We start from the raw sequence: 18,104 nt of genomic DNA, 5'->3' as shown, positions 1-18,104 counted from the left end.
CAGCTATGGTCGAAGTTCCAATCACTCTAAGGTGGACTGTTAATATTTGCTGCGCAAAAAATGACCTCCATGTCCTTTATTTCCTAAATGCCATGGTTTATACTTTGCGCATTGTCCCTTTCGTTCGTCTCTCAGCAGTCAGCTGCCCAAGAGAAGTCGGAAAGGCGGGTGCAACGATGTGGACCATCACCTTCGTCTCGTGCGCCGCCACCGCTCTCTTCTGGCTGGCATCACGTTGGTTGTCGCGAGAACGACGCCTCCCTCCCGGAACGAGGCTCCCACCCATGCCACAGGCGCAGTCTATCCGCGGTCAAGTGGAGCTTTACCGAGCCGACTTTGCCCGCAAGAAAGCTATAGAGTGGAGCAGACTGTACGGCCCCGTGTTCAGGTATTTCCTCCAGTGAACATAAACGTAGGGCAGTTTTATCACTGTCCATAAAGCGCCGCTCTTGCTGCCAGTGCTTGTGTGCGAGTTCGTGAATTGGACTGCTCCTCTAACAAGCCTCATATCGTACCCACTTCGATTATTGCAAGGTTTTGTAGGGTTCTATGAACGACATGCGAATGATTGCACGGCCTAATAGTGATGCGGCGTGTTACTAACCCTTGCGCCGCAAAACGATTTCACTTGCGCTTCCAGAATAATATGTCCATGTTTACTAACAGGCTGCCACTTGGTCAGATGGCACTAGGTTCTGTTTCAGCGTGAAATCTCAAGCTGCAGAAATTAATTTTTTTAGGAAGTTTCAGGATGCAGACATGAGAGCTATCATCGGATGCGCTTTCGGTAATGTGCATACAGGATAGGGGAACGTTTGAATTTATTTGTCAAAAGTAGCATATTCATATCTGTAGCCTTGTAAGCCGAACAAGAGGGCTAAAGAAAGGGGCGCACCGACATCTGGGTTTATATGTCAGCGCCTAATTACGCGATCTGAGAGGTTTTAAACTCTAAGGAGTCAGATAAAGCCCATGGGCGGCTGGCAAACCTCTGACGTTTTCTCAAAGCATGTCGGCTTTTCTACTGCCCATAATATATAATACGACCACAAGCACCCATCGTATTTCACTTGTTCAAGGCCTCAATGAACGCGTTCGGGAAAGCATATTCAAAGGGTTGTAGTATCTGCGGCATTGTGATATCCGCACTGCGACACCCGACCGGCGCACGGGCTTCAGAGGTGCAAAATCTGAGTTTCATCGAAGAGAGCGCACCCTCGTTTCCGGGCTCTTCATGATCAAAAGATATTGCTTAATATGAAACGTACTTAGTGCCTATGATTGGCAAGAACAGCTATAAAAGAAAACCTCCGAGAGCGATCGCAAAAGACAACGTAGGCGACACAGACGATGCGCACCATAGACCAGCGCACGCTAGGCCCTCTATGGGCCTAGGGATGTAGGAATACAGCAAAAAAAGCCCTGAAATGGTCTACAGCCCGCCTAGAAATGACGGCGCTCACTCCGCGCTTAGACCTCGTCTCATAGTTGCCAGAGCCCTGACTGCTCGAAATCGGATCGTCGAGTCTTGCTGCAGGTGACATCACAAGCAAGCAAACCCGAGGGAAACAGCCGCGTTCCTACAGCCATGCGATGCGCAGGTCGGTGTGTCGGTCAGCCCACTCCCCCCCCACCCCCACCCAAGAAAAACAAAAAAAAAACAAAAAGAAACAAAACAGGGACAGCTGCGCCCCGACAACCAGACGAGGATAACTGAAAGGGCTCACTTGATAGACAATGCCAAAATGTTTCGATCCCAGGTTCTTCTTTACTTATGTGCTGGCACATTAAGTTTCTTTATTCGCAAAATTATTATGTAATATTAACAAGAACACTATATTTGTGGAAGAGGTTTCCTGTGAAAATAAATACTCCATATCACACTTATGACACGCCACTCATTTCGTAAGCGCTGCGCCGCACAACAGGAAGATCAGGGCTAATTTGACGTGAAGTATGCGCTCCCTGGTATTTTGAGCAGCGCCATATTGTCCAGCTGTAATATAGGTGTCTTTCAACAGCTATCGACCTAATTCGCATTCATTTTTCTCCAGCAGTAGACTCACAGGGAGGTAATGCCTGCCTATGAGACTGCCCAGAAGCGCAGAAACATGCATTTATCGGACCTGCTGTTCCCGGCTGTGTCCTCCACTTTGGCGCACCGCTGGTGTATATCTGAGATCAGTGCATCTATGACAACGTGTGAATTTGGTGCACTTAAAGTGGTCAGTACTAGGTTACCCAGAACAAATTAGGGCTCCTGGTAGGTATTCCTGCGCATGATGAACGGTTGGAAGTTTATCAACTCTTCTATAATTTAGAAAGTTCTACCTAAGCTATTGGTGGACCCATATTCGGACGACACTGCAGGCAGTATCTTCAAAGCGGCACGGAGATTGTCACTGTCAACCGCAAAGCGCGGATTCTTTAGCAACACGGCCCTTTGTGATACAAACCATTGTGTGGTTGTAACAGGCTAATGCGTTTATTTGCAGACTGAAGCTATATTTCACGGACGTGGTTGTGCTGAACGATATAGACAGCGTTAGAAAGTTTGCGAGCAGAAGCGAAGTACTGCAGCGCGCAGACGCTACACTCGCAGGCAGCAACTTTTACGAAGGTGAGTATAGTAGCCGAACGCAAACAGAAACTACTCTCTAGACTAGTCTGAGTGAGGTCTATGGATGCCATTCTTCATGGAAAAACAGTTTCTACCGAGCTGTTAAAGGGAGACTAGAAAAACACTATCAGTTTTTTGTGTTAGTAAAAGCCGATAGTTCGCCATTTTGTAGCTTTGCTGCCGCTTTTCCGGCAGCAAAAGGGGCATTTATTGCTAAGAGATTCGGATTTGGAGTTGAAAACCATTTTCCCGCTGCTAAGATTCAAACTCGGGACTCTCTGATGACCGAATAGGAGAATGGTGACGTGAAAGGAGGAAACGGAAAACAAGGGTTTCTGATTGCTGGCGAGGAGCGCTGCGCCCCCGCCTAGCAGCAGCCGAAATGAAAACTACTGCCGGCCGGACGTTGAAGGCCTCTGTCAGACGTCGTCGCTTCATTTACGTTTGCACCAGCGTTGCAGTGGACCCTGTTCCCGGTTCAGACAAAGACGTTCTAGCAAAGGACTGCGGCCTGCATTCAGTGACCTGCGGGTCTTGCAAAAAGTCCTAGCGCCTAGGAGTTGGCAGCGTCGCTGCTGTCACCATCGAGCCACTGTCACGACTAATGTGTAGCGACTGGTACCTGACGTGCGGGCATAATTAAATTCTGTAATAATAGTCCTCGTAGAGCTGGTTATGCAGCCCGGCATCCTGGTACGCTGAAGAGGCGAACACGCCGAGCTGTACGTTTGCTAACGCGGAGGCGCGTTGAACATTGGCTGTACACAGCTCTTTAATTTCGTGTCGCAGTGGCGTGCCGTTGCACGAACTTCGTCCGCGGAGCGCTTAGAGAGGCACTTGGAGGTCCTCTGCTGCTCTTCCCAAAAAATCAAGGCGCGGAACGAAACCATGCGGACACGCAGTAAGCATAACCGCAAACCAGACCATAACATACTTAAACTCAGCTGCGCGCCAGTTCCACCGCCAATTGCAGGTTTTCTTTGTCTTCCAACAATCAGGTTGTCCTTTTCCCGCTTTCCTCGAGCGTGCGATAAAAGTGTACAAGTGGTTTGAAAACAAAGCGTATATACTTCAATATCGATCAAACACGTAACCTTCATGCACCTTTGTCAGCCTCAGAGATCTGCGGCTTCTTTTCTCCTATTTCATCAACACGCTTGTACTTGCGAGATTGGCCTGTGGCGGCGAGACTTGTATTTGACTTCTTGTTCTTTTCTACCTTACAAGAGCTCCCAGAAAGAGTGGTTTTTCCGGAAAGAGTGTGGTATTCCAACTACCTGTGCAAGGTCACTTATCTTCCATACTGTTAGACTAAAACGACATTTCACGCGAACTCCGAAGTATCATGTTTTCAAACAAACGTAGGGAGTCTAGAGAAGCCATTATAAAGAGTAGGGTTTCTACACATGAGCGTGCGCAGTTGAGAAGCCATTCTCGCGTAATAAAGCCAGGAGGACGTTAAGACGTTTTTACGATGTGACGCAAAGCTAAATCGAAGGACTGGTTGGCTGCCTCGAATAGTAGCGCCGATTGAACTGATCTTGATCAGAATTTTTAATTTCTTCCGAAGACACTATCATATTGTGACTGAAAAAGCTTTTGGCTTTTCGCAGGAATAGCTACACTAAATGGCGACGTCTGGGACGCAAACAGAAAGTTCTGCTTGCGCGAGCTGCGAGGCCTCACAATTCTGGATCCCTCAGCAGAGGATCGCATGACGGTAAGGCACCAGTGCACTTGCTAAGGCAACGTTACGAAACCGCGAACAAAACTACTCTGTTTGTGGCGCTCCGCCCCTTTATGCGCCGAGTCAAAAGTCAGCGCACTCCTAATTTGCTGATTTTCAGCTTCAATGCCCATGTATGCACCAGAAACTGAACTATCGCTTCAGTTAAGCACATCTGACTTCCGTTAAATATTTTTCTACTTAGTTTATACACTTTGTTTCGAGATTAATTTTATATTGTTGTGATTGTTGTTTGCTTGCTGCTTTTAATTCATCACCCTCGTTTGGTGCCCGCTGGGCATTGCATACCTAAATCAAAATGATGAATAAAAATGAGTCAATAACGGTTCTCATAATCCGGCTACTCTTTAGAAAACGTGAAGTGCTCAGCACCCGCACGCATTGCACATAATCACTGTACCCACTTTAATGTACTACACGTACAGAGAAGCTCAAGTCTGTATGCCCGTGCCGAATGAAACAATCTATCATTTGCCGTTCATCTCAGGAAACTACCTAGAAAAGTATCTAATCTCCCTACTTCATGCTGCTAGCCGATGCTCTACGAGTTCTAACAGCAGGCTTCACGTCTTTCTGATGGATGCTGGAATTTCTTGGAAGCAACTGCAGTGTCTCCATCGTAATGTCTGTACTGTGTTCTACGTAACTTTTGATGACTGCGGAACACCTTATCGGCAAGCGTTTTCGTGCTTGTCTATGATTTATCTTCTTTGTGGAAGGGCGTTTGTTTGCAGATGGCAGGTTGCACGCCGGAGTTGTTCTCACCTTAGATAATTTCGTGCCGTGTAATTTATCACTGTTCGTGTGTGTGTTGACTTGGCTTCTCATGTCCTGGAAAAGTTACAAGTCCAGTTTGAACATCAGAGCGAATCATAATAGGGAAGATTCAGATCCGGATGTGGCTGTTTGTGGGTAAAATTTACGGAGCCCTAGTATTTAGCAACACGTACATTGTAAATTCATGAACACTACGGGTGCAAACCAATCACAGCGAAAGAGCTGGCAATGCGAGCTCCGGACATGCCTCAAGCGTTTATCGCTCATCGTGTATAGCAGCCGGAAGCTATGGAGACTGACGGTCCACCGCGGGAATCGGCAGCGCAAGTGGACGAGGAACAACAACAACAAAAAAACAAGTTATAGCGACGGGTATGCCAAAAACGCGGACTAAGAAAAAGAATGTGTACCAACAGACATATCCGCGCAAACTCAAGGTCATCTGCTTCGTTCCAGTGCAAAAATTGTTCGAGTAATACCTGCTACCTAGAACTGGCAAAGTTGAGGCGTAAAACTGTGCTAACTATAAAAGGATGCAATGCTCCCAATGAAATAGCGTGACAGCGCTAATCGTTTGTTTGCTTCGTTCCTATCCTGACTTTCTTCCTGCGGTGCAGCACTTCAAGTGCATTCTGAATGCAGCACTTGTTGTAATGGTGATTTTTAGGAAACTTGCATAAGAGACACATTTTATAGTGTGCGAGTTGGAAATATTTGTAGCAATAGCAATTGGATATCAGACACATGGAAACCAATTCATAAATAAGGGCTTCGGTTTCATTCCGCGAGTACGCTGACAGCTGACGCCTGCCATCCTGTCTACGTTGCTCAGACACTAATAAACACCATTGCCACATCCAGTTTGCTGACGAGGCGAGAAGGAATGGCGTCAACCTGAGGTTGAGACGGCATGGTGTCGAAGCTTTGCGATGCGGCTGAACACTGAATAGGAGTCGTAGGACAGATATCGCAGTGTATCCGTAAAAGATGTGTTCGTGGTAGTACTTATACAGACTGAAGCCTTTGCTCCTCTCTTTTCTAGGAGCAGCTCCACTTGCTGGAGCACAGGATTAGCGAGGCTGACAGCCAGACGTTGTCCCTGCAGAGGCCACTTCAGGACTACGCTGCCTGCAATGTCGTGTCTCTTTTGTACGGCTCAGGGCTCCGAGACGACGCTTTAGCTCTGCGGCAGATGAACGACCTCCTTGAGAAGCTGAGCGCGGCGCTGTTCGAAGGACCGCATTTTAGTTTTTGCCCGCAATTTCTCTCCCGACTTCTCGAGCGCTTCCCATTCACTAGATACGGGAGGCTGTGTAGAGCTGCACGTGAATTCCATACGTTTACAATGTGAGTATGCAACTTACCGCTACTTATGCGAAGTCTGTTCCTTATTAGCTGAAGCTGTATGGTACTGGTTTGCGCCTGTTTTTGTCAACATGGACGACACCTAAGGCTCGCAGCCACGGACCCCGGCGGGTAAACAGCACCAGAATTACCAACTCCTTTTTCTAAAGTGCAGCCATAAGACAGCGCAATTTATATTCTCGTGGTCCTACCATGATCGCGGAGAGAGAGCCAGTGGAACAACTCAGACATGCTACGTTTCAGTAGGAAGGTGTTAGTATCAGCAGATTTGAATTCCTTGCATCTACTGATTGTGCTTACGTCATCTTTCAATCAGTTTCTGCCGGCGCCTGACACCGAAAGAAACTTTTAACATTAAACCATCCCCTGCACAGAGGGCAAAACGCATGTCTAGAACTACCGAAATGTGTGTGCCGCATCTATGAAAGCCGCTGTGACCAGGAATTGAAAAAATGTCGACGACATCCTACAAATTTAACTGCACATGCTTACATCAAGACCATTTTTAACCAAATGTTATCGCTAGACGCCGCGTGTTCAGCCCGAAACACGCCCAGAACGTGTTCTAGACAAGCATTATGTCTTCTATACATTCTGTCGCAATGCTGCAAATATGCGACGGAAGATTTCTTTATTTGCTTTCAGTGCGCTGAACAATAAAAGCTTTGAAACGAAACTTTTTATTCTACGTCAGAAGAGTAAGTAAAAAACAACACTGTTCAAGGAATACCGGAGACGCAAAAGCATACGGCGTAAGGTTCGCAACGAAGCAATTTCCTTCGAGCAGTATTCTTCAGCCAACCTCATTGTCACATTGCGGCAAGATGCACTCCGAGATCAAAGAATGCCGATTTTTCGCTGACCCAAGAAAATAATTATACCCGTCCTGATACCATTTTGTATTCAATACCATCTGAAAAATGCATCCCGAATGAAGCTTTAAAGACTTAACAAAACCGACATATGGAAAGGGCTTCCCGTGGTTGTTTCACGTATTAGGAAAATTACTGCCACACTTAGGTAAACATAACCCTGCGAAAATAAAGCAAGTTTCAGAATGTTGCAATCACTTATGTCTCACAAAACACAATTTCCGCTCAGCAGAGTTCCGGCCCCTATGTCACGCGTCTGCAAGTATATTAATATTGTAGCGGATGAAATGGGTTTTATACAGGTGAGGGCTCGACGGAACACAGCTTGCCGCGAACGGCTCAGAGCCCGGACTAGTCTGCGCACGCCTCCCTCTTCTTCCTCCAAGTCCTCAGTAATCCGCTAATCGGCATAACCATTTCGCTAGGGGCAGACGATTCTCGTTACCGAGAAAGTCAGGCAGATCAACGGGGGCAGCGCTTCAAGCGGGCCACATGAACGACTTGTGTCTTGCGGGAACGGCGTTTATCCGTCGTCACCTTGGCGATGACGTAATTCACGTCATTCAGTCGGTCAAACACGACGAAGGGGCCATCGTACATATACAGAAACTTCTGATGTAATCCTCGTCTGCGCGTTGGCGTCCAAAGCCAGACAAAGTATCCAGGAGAGTAAGTGACTGCACGATGATGTAGGTCGTAGTATTCTTTTGAGCGACGTTGACAGGCCAGTGTACGTAAACGGGCTATACGACGGGCTTCTTCGGCCCGGCAGAGTATCTGGGCAACGGACGCGCTGTCGTTGAGGGAAAACGGGAAGATGGTATCGAGGAAAACACGGGGAGTTCGAGCATATAGCAAACACAAGGGAGGATACTCGATGACCTCATGATTTGCCGTGTTATAATATTTTTTCAACGCTAGAATTACAAAGCCATGATCTCGTTCAGTGATACGGAGAGATACTTCGTGCAGCAGCGCAGTATTTACCTACGTTTCTCTCTCAAGACAACAGATGGACGTTTCTATTGAAAAACAGAAGGAAGAGAAAGGCAAGGACTTCACTCCTATGCGAGAATGATTGAGAAGGCAAACAACGAGAAGCATCCCGTGTTCCAACGTGAGTCGCGGAGCATTCTTACTCTACAAAATTAATTCTTCTCTGTCCGCCAAGAGCCAGCTTGACGTCTTAGTTGCTTAATCAACTGTGCAAATAAATGGTTGACGGCAGGAGAAGCTAACTCACTGGAGGGTGGAATGACCTGCTCTCTTGGTTACCTTATCTCTGCAGACCGCTTCCTCGTCGGCAACGCACAAAGCTTCTTTGTGGGTGGCACGTTCACAACTGCCGACCGGCTGCAATGGCACTTTCTGAACTTCGCTGTTCACCAGGACACCATACAGGCCCGCGTTCAGAGAGAAATCGATGCCGCAGTCGGTCAGCATAGATCTCCAACGTGGGAGGACCGGAAGCAGATGCCGTTCACTCTGGCGTGCATCTGGGAAATGGAACGCTGGAAGCCTATAGCCAATCTTGGAGGCGCCAGACAGTAAGTCTACATCAAACTGTAAAAAAAAACGACGTCAGGTGCACCGTACCTGCCAGACTATGTCACGATATTGTGGGCGTCCTTGATGTTTGGTTGGCGCCGAAATTATAATTATTCGGTCCAACCTGCCCACCACTGCACTTTCCGTAAATTTGGAGGGGGAAGAGCGACAAACTTCTCCACCCCGCGTGCAAAAGATGAGGTTCGACTGCTGACCGGCGATTGGGGCTGGAAGTTAACGTTGGAAGTAAGCGCTCGTGTTGTCCAAGTCTCATCTCTGTCCGTGTTTTTTGCGCTTGAACGTGTCTGATAGGGGCCACGCCTGATTAGCCATTGACCGGAGGCATGAGGCGTAGTCAAGTTACTTAGCAACCCTTTTACTTGGGCAAGAACAAGAACAAACGGTTACAAAACAAAAAAAAACGGAAATGCACAGGCGCGACGGGAACAACAAGCACAAAATCAGAACACAAATCACTATTAACAAGAAGAGGGAAACATCAGGGCGAGAACTATACAACAAGGCTACAAGAACAAAGAAGTGCTATACAAAAGGTTCGGTCAAGAAAGGGCGACAGGACAAAGAAAACGAGTAAAGCGAGTGGGGAGAAACGGTGGCTTAGCTGCGGGGTGGCAAGGTCCGTTCGCAGGGAGCGTCGGGCTGCGGGGGCGCGCGGGGCTGATGGGGGGTTGCGGATACGGGCGAGCTTGGGCCACGCGTCTTCGGGGCCGCCGTCGCCGCGCTCTACGCCTCAAACACCCGCCTTAGCTCGCTTGCCGACCACTTCCCTGGCTGACCTCACACACGTCCGCACGCACCGAAATCTCCAAGCCAACTGCCCGGCTCGCGGTTTTCTCGCCACCGCGTTCTCGTGACAAACAACAACAACAAAAAAAACGAATCCTCAAGGCCCAGTGCGCCAACAATTTCCAGATGTTAAAAAAGGTGGGAGAAGAAACGCGAAGAAACTGAAGAGGACGCGAGGGAAAGCTACGGCCCTAATGAGAAGCGATGCTAACTTGCCAAGGTCGGGAGAGGTGCTGGGGGCATTCAACCAGCCACTTCCCGTCCCTACATCGGCCAAGCGCTCGCTTCCCGGCGATAATCCTGGGGAGGGGGCGGAGTAGCCTTGACCCTTCAGTGTCGAGGGCTCAATCGTCCATGAGGGGGAGGCAAAATCATCGCTGCCGCATCGCGACATGCCCGCATACAACCGGCGCCGTGGCCAGCCGTGGCCACTTCGGTCGCAAAAAAAGAAAAAGAAAAATAAGGCATGTACACACCTTGTGACAGACTATCACTCTTGCAAGGGGCTTAAAGAAGGAAAGATAATTTCCAGGTACCGTTATACTAACCGTGCTCTCTTATGTGAGTGCTCGATATTTTCTGGAGGAGTGATGCGGCAAATTGTGCAGTAGGTCACAGTCTTCCATTTTGAACTTTATCGTTTTTGTGATACCTGGTTTTTCAGTGGTCTCGTAGCAAAACGTTAGAGTGAAAAATGCAGGAGACATTGAAAACCGCTTTTTTATCAGTGATTGTCGAATATTGCGAGCGAAACGCTCTTACGCTTGTCTCAGCGCACCGCGGATTCAACAGATTTCCAACACCGGAGCACCGCCATTTGGTATTGCTACGCATTACTGTGTAGAGAACAGATCAGAGCTTCTGCTGCTCGCAATGCTGCATTTGTTTGGCCAAAATCGAAGGCAAATGAGGCGCTTAACAACTAAAATTAAAGAATAAACTTCAATGTTGATTTTGTCAGCTTTAAATATTTTTTGCATTCCTATCTCTCGTCCCTCCCACATTTCGCAACGAATCTCTCTAGAATGGCTATGCTTTTTTCACATCAAACATTAGACCTGTTGAAGCCCAACAACAACCTTGTCCGTTATACTCGCAGTTGTTTTTGAAAATTGTTTTTGTATGAAACGCTTTCACCACTGTATTCACCGCTCTAAAAGAGGAACTAACGTCTCCATTGCACAGAACAAGACTCTGCGATGATGCTTACATGAGATAAACTTGTGCATTTCTCCTTGAGTATTTATGCCTCGGTGATGATTTTTTGAAGGCGCTAATTGTAGTCAGTCACCAACTCTAAAGGCTGCCTTAATATGAAATGTAAACGCGAATTGAGCAAAAAAGTTGCTTATCTTGTCTAAAGTTGGTTACATTGGATGCATAAATAGCGAGACTTGTTTTAGTGCCGCATCTCCACGGCAATCAAAATGGCTTGCACTTGATCGCTACAGCGATTGAAAAGCACATCGCCGACGTGCCCCAAGTTGGTAGGGCAGGGAAGATTTGTTGAACTTCCGTGGCCTACGTACTACATGCTTGCGGGGTCATGTATGCAGTTTAAGCGGCATTGTGCATCTAATCTGCTGGATTGTGCCTTTTCCTTTTTTTCGGGTTTTGTACTGTAATCACTCTTCTCCATATATTTTGTATTTTTATTTATTTTACAATACTGCCAGCCGTCTTTTGGCGGCCAAAGCAGGAATGGGCAGAGTACAGTGCATTAACAAACAAACAGGCAGGCACGTGATGTACATTGGGTTACGGGAGAAAAATAAACAAGAAAAAAGATACAAGGGACATCAGACGCGAGGCCTGTGCATAGTTTACATAACTGCTGTGCAATTTCCGGAGAAGATAAGGGACAGCCGCCGATGATTCACACGAGAAGAGAACATTACATACGCTACTGTCACAAGAAGGGATGCAAAGAAAGCAAAAATGTTTCAACTCATGCGGATTCAGTAACGCCGGGAGGCAGTGCGTTCTATTCGAGGATGGATCTCGGAAAGAAAGAATGGCGATATGAATTTGTTTTACATTGAGGCGCTGAAAGTGTTTTGGCATGTTTTCCAAGGACATTGAGCTCCCTTATTTGTACGTGGAATAAATAAACAAGCAACTGAAGTCGTGATTCATTTTAGCTGTGCACCTATTCAGGGCCCAGAAACGTCCACTCTAATTAACAGATGCATTACATTAATCACGAGTGCGGTGTACGTTTCTTTTCACGAAGCTTTTCCCACTGCGCACTTTGAGCTAACGTATACTGGTGGAGCGAAAGACTCTAGAGCACATAAGTAACGGCAGTGGCGTCCAAGACTTGTTAATTTATAATAGCAGATGGGCCTTCGTGAAAATTGGAAATTATAAACCGATGAATTTTGCTCATGTTTATTGCTTAACTTTCTGAGAAATTCCGGCTCTTCGTTCAAAACACTCAAGATTCAAAGCAGAAGTAACCGAGAATTGCTTGTACTTATTACAGATTTGCATTGTCACTTAGGAAGGTATTAATTTAAATTTTGTTACAAATAGTTCATAATAAATGTTTGGTAAAAATACTGGTGACAGCGATCAAGAATGCTTTCTCTGCACCATGTTTGTGAAGAGTTCCGACTGAATTCAGATTGAAAGGTAAATAACGCGTAGGAATGTACTGCATGCACAACTTATTGATAGATTGTTAATTTAGTCAATTTCTGGTAACTATTCTCGCTTTCTTATTTTTTATAAGCTAAATATGTTCAGCTCGATTTATAACAAGTATGTCTCGTGTAATTGGTCGTCTGTGAGAGACATGTCCCGGTTTAGTGTCAGCGTCAAGCAAAATTCACGACTCACTCTTTTTATAACGAATATGTAAAACGATAATGACTGCAAAAGTAAAATGAACTAGAATAAAATCTGCAGAAGTCAATCTTGGTAGGGTTCTTCGTTGTTTTTAGCTGAAACATCCTGTATGTAGATTTGTGGCTTCTCCTTGCCTGTCAGATCCTATTCGAAGGAGTTCTATTCCAGAACTCTCGCCTTATTCCACATCCGCCACTCTAGTTTGGCTGAAGAGGACATTCGTGCCATTTTTTTTAATGCTAGCTTGCGAAATAAAATCTCAAACATGTTTACCTTTCCGCTCTTATTGTTCGCAGAGCCAGCAAGGACCTCATAGTAGACGGCTTCTTTATTCCCAAAGGCACGGTCATTTTCTTCAACCTGTGGGCCGTGCTCAATGATCCATCACACTGGAATGAGCCGCAAAGGTTTGACCCGAGTCGATATTTCAACAACGATGAATCTACGATGCCCAAAAAACCTCGGAACTTCATTCCTTTCTCAATAGGTAGGTACCGATGACGTTCCGGCTGCTTCTTCGTGCAAAAAGATGAGTTCCAGCTGCTCGCATGTGATTGTAAAATTATAGCTTGATCATTGTCCCCGAACAGCTTATTAATTTAGAGGGAAAATATTTCTTCTGCCTACGTGACACGTGTGACTATTGCTTGACAATGACAACTGTACCACTGTTATCAAGGCAAACATATTGTTACGGGGATGTTACGGGGAACTCTGTATTGACGGCTGCGCTGCGATGGCCAGCGCTAAGCTCAGAGACTCCAAGGGCCCAGCTTCACACTGTCAGCGTCGTCGTCGTCCAGCGCACCGCCACTTCGTCGTTCACGATTCGTTCACGATTCATTCCCGAGTCGAGTCCACTGATACGGTAACCAGTTCACTGGTAACACTATACCCCTCGGCTGAAGGCAACGTCCCGGTGCGTGAGGCCTCATTCTCACAGCCGGCCTCCTCTATGGCGCGGCGGCGACGGAGGCGGAAACCGCGGCCTTAACGGAACGGAGTGACGCTCGAATCGAAAGAGGCGCCGGACACCGGAAAACCAGTTTGGCTGGGCGCTTGCTGCTCCCTCCTACTTACGCCGGTTCGTCCCGAAATTCGCAGCCGTCGCTCGCCCTCTCACCAATCTGTTGCAGAAAAGCGTTCCTTTCTCCTGGGGACCAGAGACATTCTCCAGCCTTATTGCCGTCCTCACCAACCATCCTGTCTTGGCCCATTTCAACCCGTCTGCCCCGACTGAACTTCGCACCGATGCAAGTGGTGACGGAATTGGCGCCATCCTTGCTCAGCGACAATGCGGCCAGCACTGCGTGATTGCGTACGCAAGCCGTCTTCTTCCGCAGAGAAGAACTACTCCATTACAGAACGCGAGTGCCTTGCTCTCGTTTGGCCCATTGGGAAATTCCGCACATACTTGTTCGGTCGACCATTCACTGTTATAACCGACCACCACGCCCTGTGTTGGCTGTCCTCTCTCAAGGACCCTACTAGCCGTCTTGGCCGCTGGGCACTGCGATTGCAAGAATATACCTGTTCGTAGAACACAAGACCGGTCGACTCCATCAAGATGCAGACTGCCTGTCACGTTATCCCATCGATCCCCCTTCCTCTACAGACTGTGAGTCGGACGCCTGTGTCCTCTCAATCTCCCACCTCTCCCACACTGCCGATAAACAGCGCTTGGATCCCACCCTCACCTCTCTCATCGACCGCCTCAGCACAGACCGGCGTGACCTTTCCCTGACCAGGTTCTTGGTGGACGGGAACACGCTCTACCGCAGCAACATAATCCCTATAATGCGAGATATCAGGGGACAGTAAGTACGGGATGGGATGCATCTGGCCCTGATTCTCGGGTAATGAATGGCAGGTAAATTATATAATTGAATAGGCAATAATATAAGAGCAGTGTAACACCAATGCTCAGAAATGAAAAAGCAACTAGGAGGCTAATGAAAAGTTTATATTAAATTGCGGAGAATTCAAAGAGCTATGGATGGCAAAATGGTCTAACGCTTAACTACAGAAGAGAGCTGAGTGGGCTAGAGAACAAAGGCGAGTTAGGAAAGTCATTGCTGAAGCCATGAAAGGGAACTGATTATGAACACGGCATGTAGTGCGCAGAATAAATAACTGACGGCCCCATTTTAAACAACTGCGCTGATTTCAAGATAGGTAAACGAAGCAGAGGGGCGAGAGAGATTTAAGAGGGCCAATCAGATTGCGACGTGTCGTGTTCGTCGACCAAGCGACGCCAGGCCGCTCCGGCAACCCTTGCCTCCTCCGCGCATACTCGCCGCCCGCTTCCCAGAAACAAGCGCGGGCCGGCCGCTCCAACAAAAGCTAGCACCCACAAAAGCTAGCAGGCGTCTCCCCCGACGGCATCTGATCCCCACAGCCCCGTCGAGTGACGCATTCCCAATTCCCTTACCGTGACCGTCTGCATTCCTACAGCAGCGAAAGTGCATTCTTGCACACTCTCTCTCTCTCTCTCTCTCTCTCTCCCTCTAAAGAAATAAACCCCCAGTCTCTACCCAGCAACTGCCTTGAGAGGCCCCTCGCACGCGGGGCTCCCGCTCCCCGCACCAGCGACGAGAAGTGGGATGTAGAACGTACGCAGTTCGAGGTGTCGCCGATGGCTACTGGAGGACTACACGGTGTCATCGAGCCTTTTCGTGGATCGTGGATTCAGCGCCTCACATTCTACCTCGTGGCAAACGATGTCTCCGACGAAGCAAAGAAGCACGTGCTCCTCCTGACGCTATGCGGACCGACACCTTCGAGACTGCTCGCGTGCTGGTCACACCGAAGACTCCCGGAGAAGTCATCTATGGATACCTATAGTCACACTTCTCCTGAAGCACGTAGATGGCAGACCATCCGAGCTGTGCAGCCGGTACGCTTGACCATCCGAGCTGTACAGCCGTAACGTTTCCAGCGACGTGACCAACTGCCGTAAGTCGATCAGCAGCTACGTCGCAGCCTCAAACGTTTGACAGCCGACTGCAACCCTGGAGTGCTGACGACAACGTCTGCAACATCGACGACGCCGGCAGAAAGCAAGTCGATCAGCAGCTACGTCGCAGCCTCAAAAGTTTGACAGCCGACTGCAACCCTGGAGTGCTGACGACAACGCCTGCAACATCGACGACGCCGGCAGAAAGCAAGTCGATCAGCAGCTACGTCGCAGCCTCAAAAGTTTGACAGCCGACTGCAACCCGGGAGTGCTGACGACAACGCCTGCAACATCGACGACGCCGGCAGAAAGCAACTCGATCAGCAGCTACGTCGCAGCCCTCAAAAGTTCGACAGCCGACTGCAACCCTAGTGCTGACGACAACGCCTGCAACATCGACGACGCCGACAGAAGGCAAATCGATCAGCAGCTACGTCGCAGCCCTCAAAAGTTTGACAGCCGACTGCAACCCTGGAGTGCTGACGACAACGCCTGCAACATCGACAACGCCGGCAGAAAGCAGTCGATCAGCAGCTACGTCGCAGCCCTCAAATGTTTGACAGCCGACTGCAACCCTGGAGTGCTGACGACAACGCCTGCAACATCGACGACGCCGGCAGAAAGCAGTCGATCAGCAGCTACGTCGCAGCCCTCAAAAGTTTGACAGCCGACTGCAACCCTGGAGTGCTGACGACAACGCCTGCAACATCGACGACGCCGACAGAAAGCAGTCGATCAGCAGCTACGTCGCAGCCCTCAGAAGTCTGACAGCCGACTGCAACCCTGGAGTCCTGACGACAACGTCTGCAACATCGACGCAGCCGACAGAAAGCCACTCGATCAGCAGCTACGTCGCAGCCTCAGAAGTTTGACAGCCGACTGCAACTCTGGAGTGCTGACGACAACGTCTGCAACATCGACGCCACCAGAAGCGTGCTTTGGACCTGGCCCTGCCATCAAAAAGTGCGTCAAGGCAGCAGCGAGGACTCAAGGGAGCGACGAGCTCCGCAGAAGTCCACGAGACTTCTCAACACAGAGACGGAACGGTTCGTAGGCACCTTGGTCACATTAAACCAGGTGCAGCAGCCTACCCGACGGAAGATCCGCCGCCACACGATCGGACGAACGGACCAGCAGCAAGTGAACAATACACTGTGCCAGCTACGTACTACGTGATCACGCTGCCAGCGGAGACTTCGCCTGTGCTCGACCTGTCTACAGCGCCCCCCTCCAAACATGGAGAACCGGCGGCCAGTCTGGACAACAGTGCGACAGAACCTGGCAGAGACCAGCCCAACGGTTCCACGCAACAGCAAGCGCTAAGACCCCAGCGTGAACGGCGCCCGCCCTACCGATACGGTGACCACAGCTAAGGAGGAAGGGATGTCGTGTTCGTCGACCAAGCGACGCCAGGCCGCTCCGCCAACCCTTGCCTCCTCCGCGCATACTCGCCGCCCGCTACCCAGAAACAAGCGCGGGCCGGCCGCTCCAACAAAAGCTAGCACCCACAAAAGCTAGCAGGCGTCTCCCCCGACGGCATCTGATCCCCACAGCCCCGTCGACTGACGCATTCCCAATTCCCTTACCGTGACCGTCTGCATTCCTACAGCAGCGAAAGTGCATTCTTGCACACGCTCTCTCTCTCTCTCCCTCTAAAGAAATAAACCCCCAGTCTCTACCCAGCAACTGCCTTGAGAGGTTCCTCGCATGCGGGGCTCCCACGCCCCGAACTAACACTACCATTTAGCACGACGTTTGCAGCGGTAGGGTGGGCAACCACACGGGCGAATAAGTTTTACAATAGATAACCGGGAGAGATTACCATTTCACCTATTTCTTCTAGTGAATATGCTCGCTTTTCACATTTTCAATAAAGGGTCATGTGCTGCGTTTTAATGGCTACCAGTTTTCCTTCCTACTCCTGGTACTAATTTTTGCCATTTTGTGCAGGCCGGAGAGCGTGTCCCGGGGAGAAGTTCGCCATCAGGCAGATTTTCTTGCTTATCACGCTTGGGCTGCAAAAGTACCGCGTGGTTCTGGACCAACCACTGCAATATGACTTTGAGGATCCCGAGCTGGAACTGGACAAGCTGCAAGATGCCCGCTTCCGGTTCCTGCCCCGGAACTTCAATGATTCCTAAGGGTCATTCTTTGTTTTTTTATGAGGGTTATCTCGAGTGTTCTTATTTTCTTTTCATTCGTTTTGTTTCTTACTTCTCAGCTGTCTTTATGTGGTGCTGCTTTCCGGGTGGTTTTTATGTGCTGACCGATCCTGTGCCAAATTTTCATTTGCGTCTGTGCACGACGTAACGAGAACTATTAAATAAACTATTAGTGCAATCAAAGTCTCTGTGTGAGGGCTCGCTGTTCCTTACTCACACCCGTGTTTTCTGTTGTTTTTGCTGAGCGGATGTACCTGCCTGGCGAGAGCTGCAAACGGCCTCTGTTTTGCACCGTTGTCTTGAGTAATTTTTGTGTATCAATCATCATTTTAGAGGGAAACGGCTAATAACGGCTGCTCTGGCCTTCTCGCTATCAGGTGCAAAGTATGCAACGGGCATT

At 48.8% G+C, this 18,104-nt stretch overlaps 2 protein-coding genes across 2 annotated transcripts; both read left to right on the top strand.

Annotated features, from left to right (window-relative positions):
• Positions 1-176: 176 nt before the first annotated feature.
• On the top strand, positions 177-4,364 carry LOC149361681 (cytochrome P450 2C38-like). The gene is made up of 3 exons (XM_089568126.1): positions 177-388; positions 2,496-2,620; positions 4,234-4,364. Exons 1-3 carry the CDS (start codon positions 177-179, stop codon positions 4,362-4,364), a joined length of 468 nt encoding a protein of 155 aa, XP_089424252.1.
• A 4,475-nt stretch (positions 4,365-8,839) lies between these two features.
• LOC149361680 (cytochrome P450 2D19-like) lies at positions 8,840-17,799 on the top strand. The gene is made up of 3 exons (XM_089569566.1): positions 8,840-8,928; positions 12,883-13,073; positions 17,493-17,799. The coding sequence occupies exons 1-3, from the start codon at positions 8,855-8,857 to the stop codon at positions 17,681-17,683; spliced, it is 456 nt and encodes a 151-aa protein (XP_089425692.1). The 5' UTR covers positions 8,840-8,854; the 3' UTR covers positions 17,684-17,799.
• The last annotated feature ends 305 nt before the right edge of the window (positions 17,800-18,104 follow it).

This window comes from Amblyomma mixtum, chromosome 2, assembly GCF_055824585.1.
Source record: "Amblyomma mixtum isolate Tamu chromosome 2, ASM5582458v1, whole genome shotgun sequence".
In the NCBI taxonomy this organism is placed as follows: Eukaryota; Metazoa; Arthropoda; class Arachnida; order Ixodida; family Ixodidae; genus Amblyomma; species Amblyomma mixtum.
Note: the sequence above shows the minus strand (reverse complement) of the source record. Positions and strands in the feature narration are given on the sequence as shown.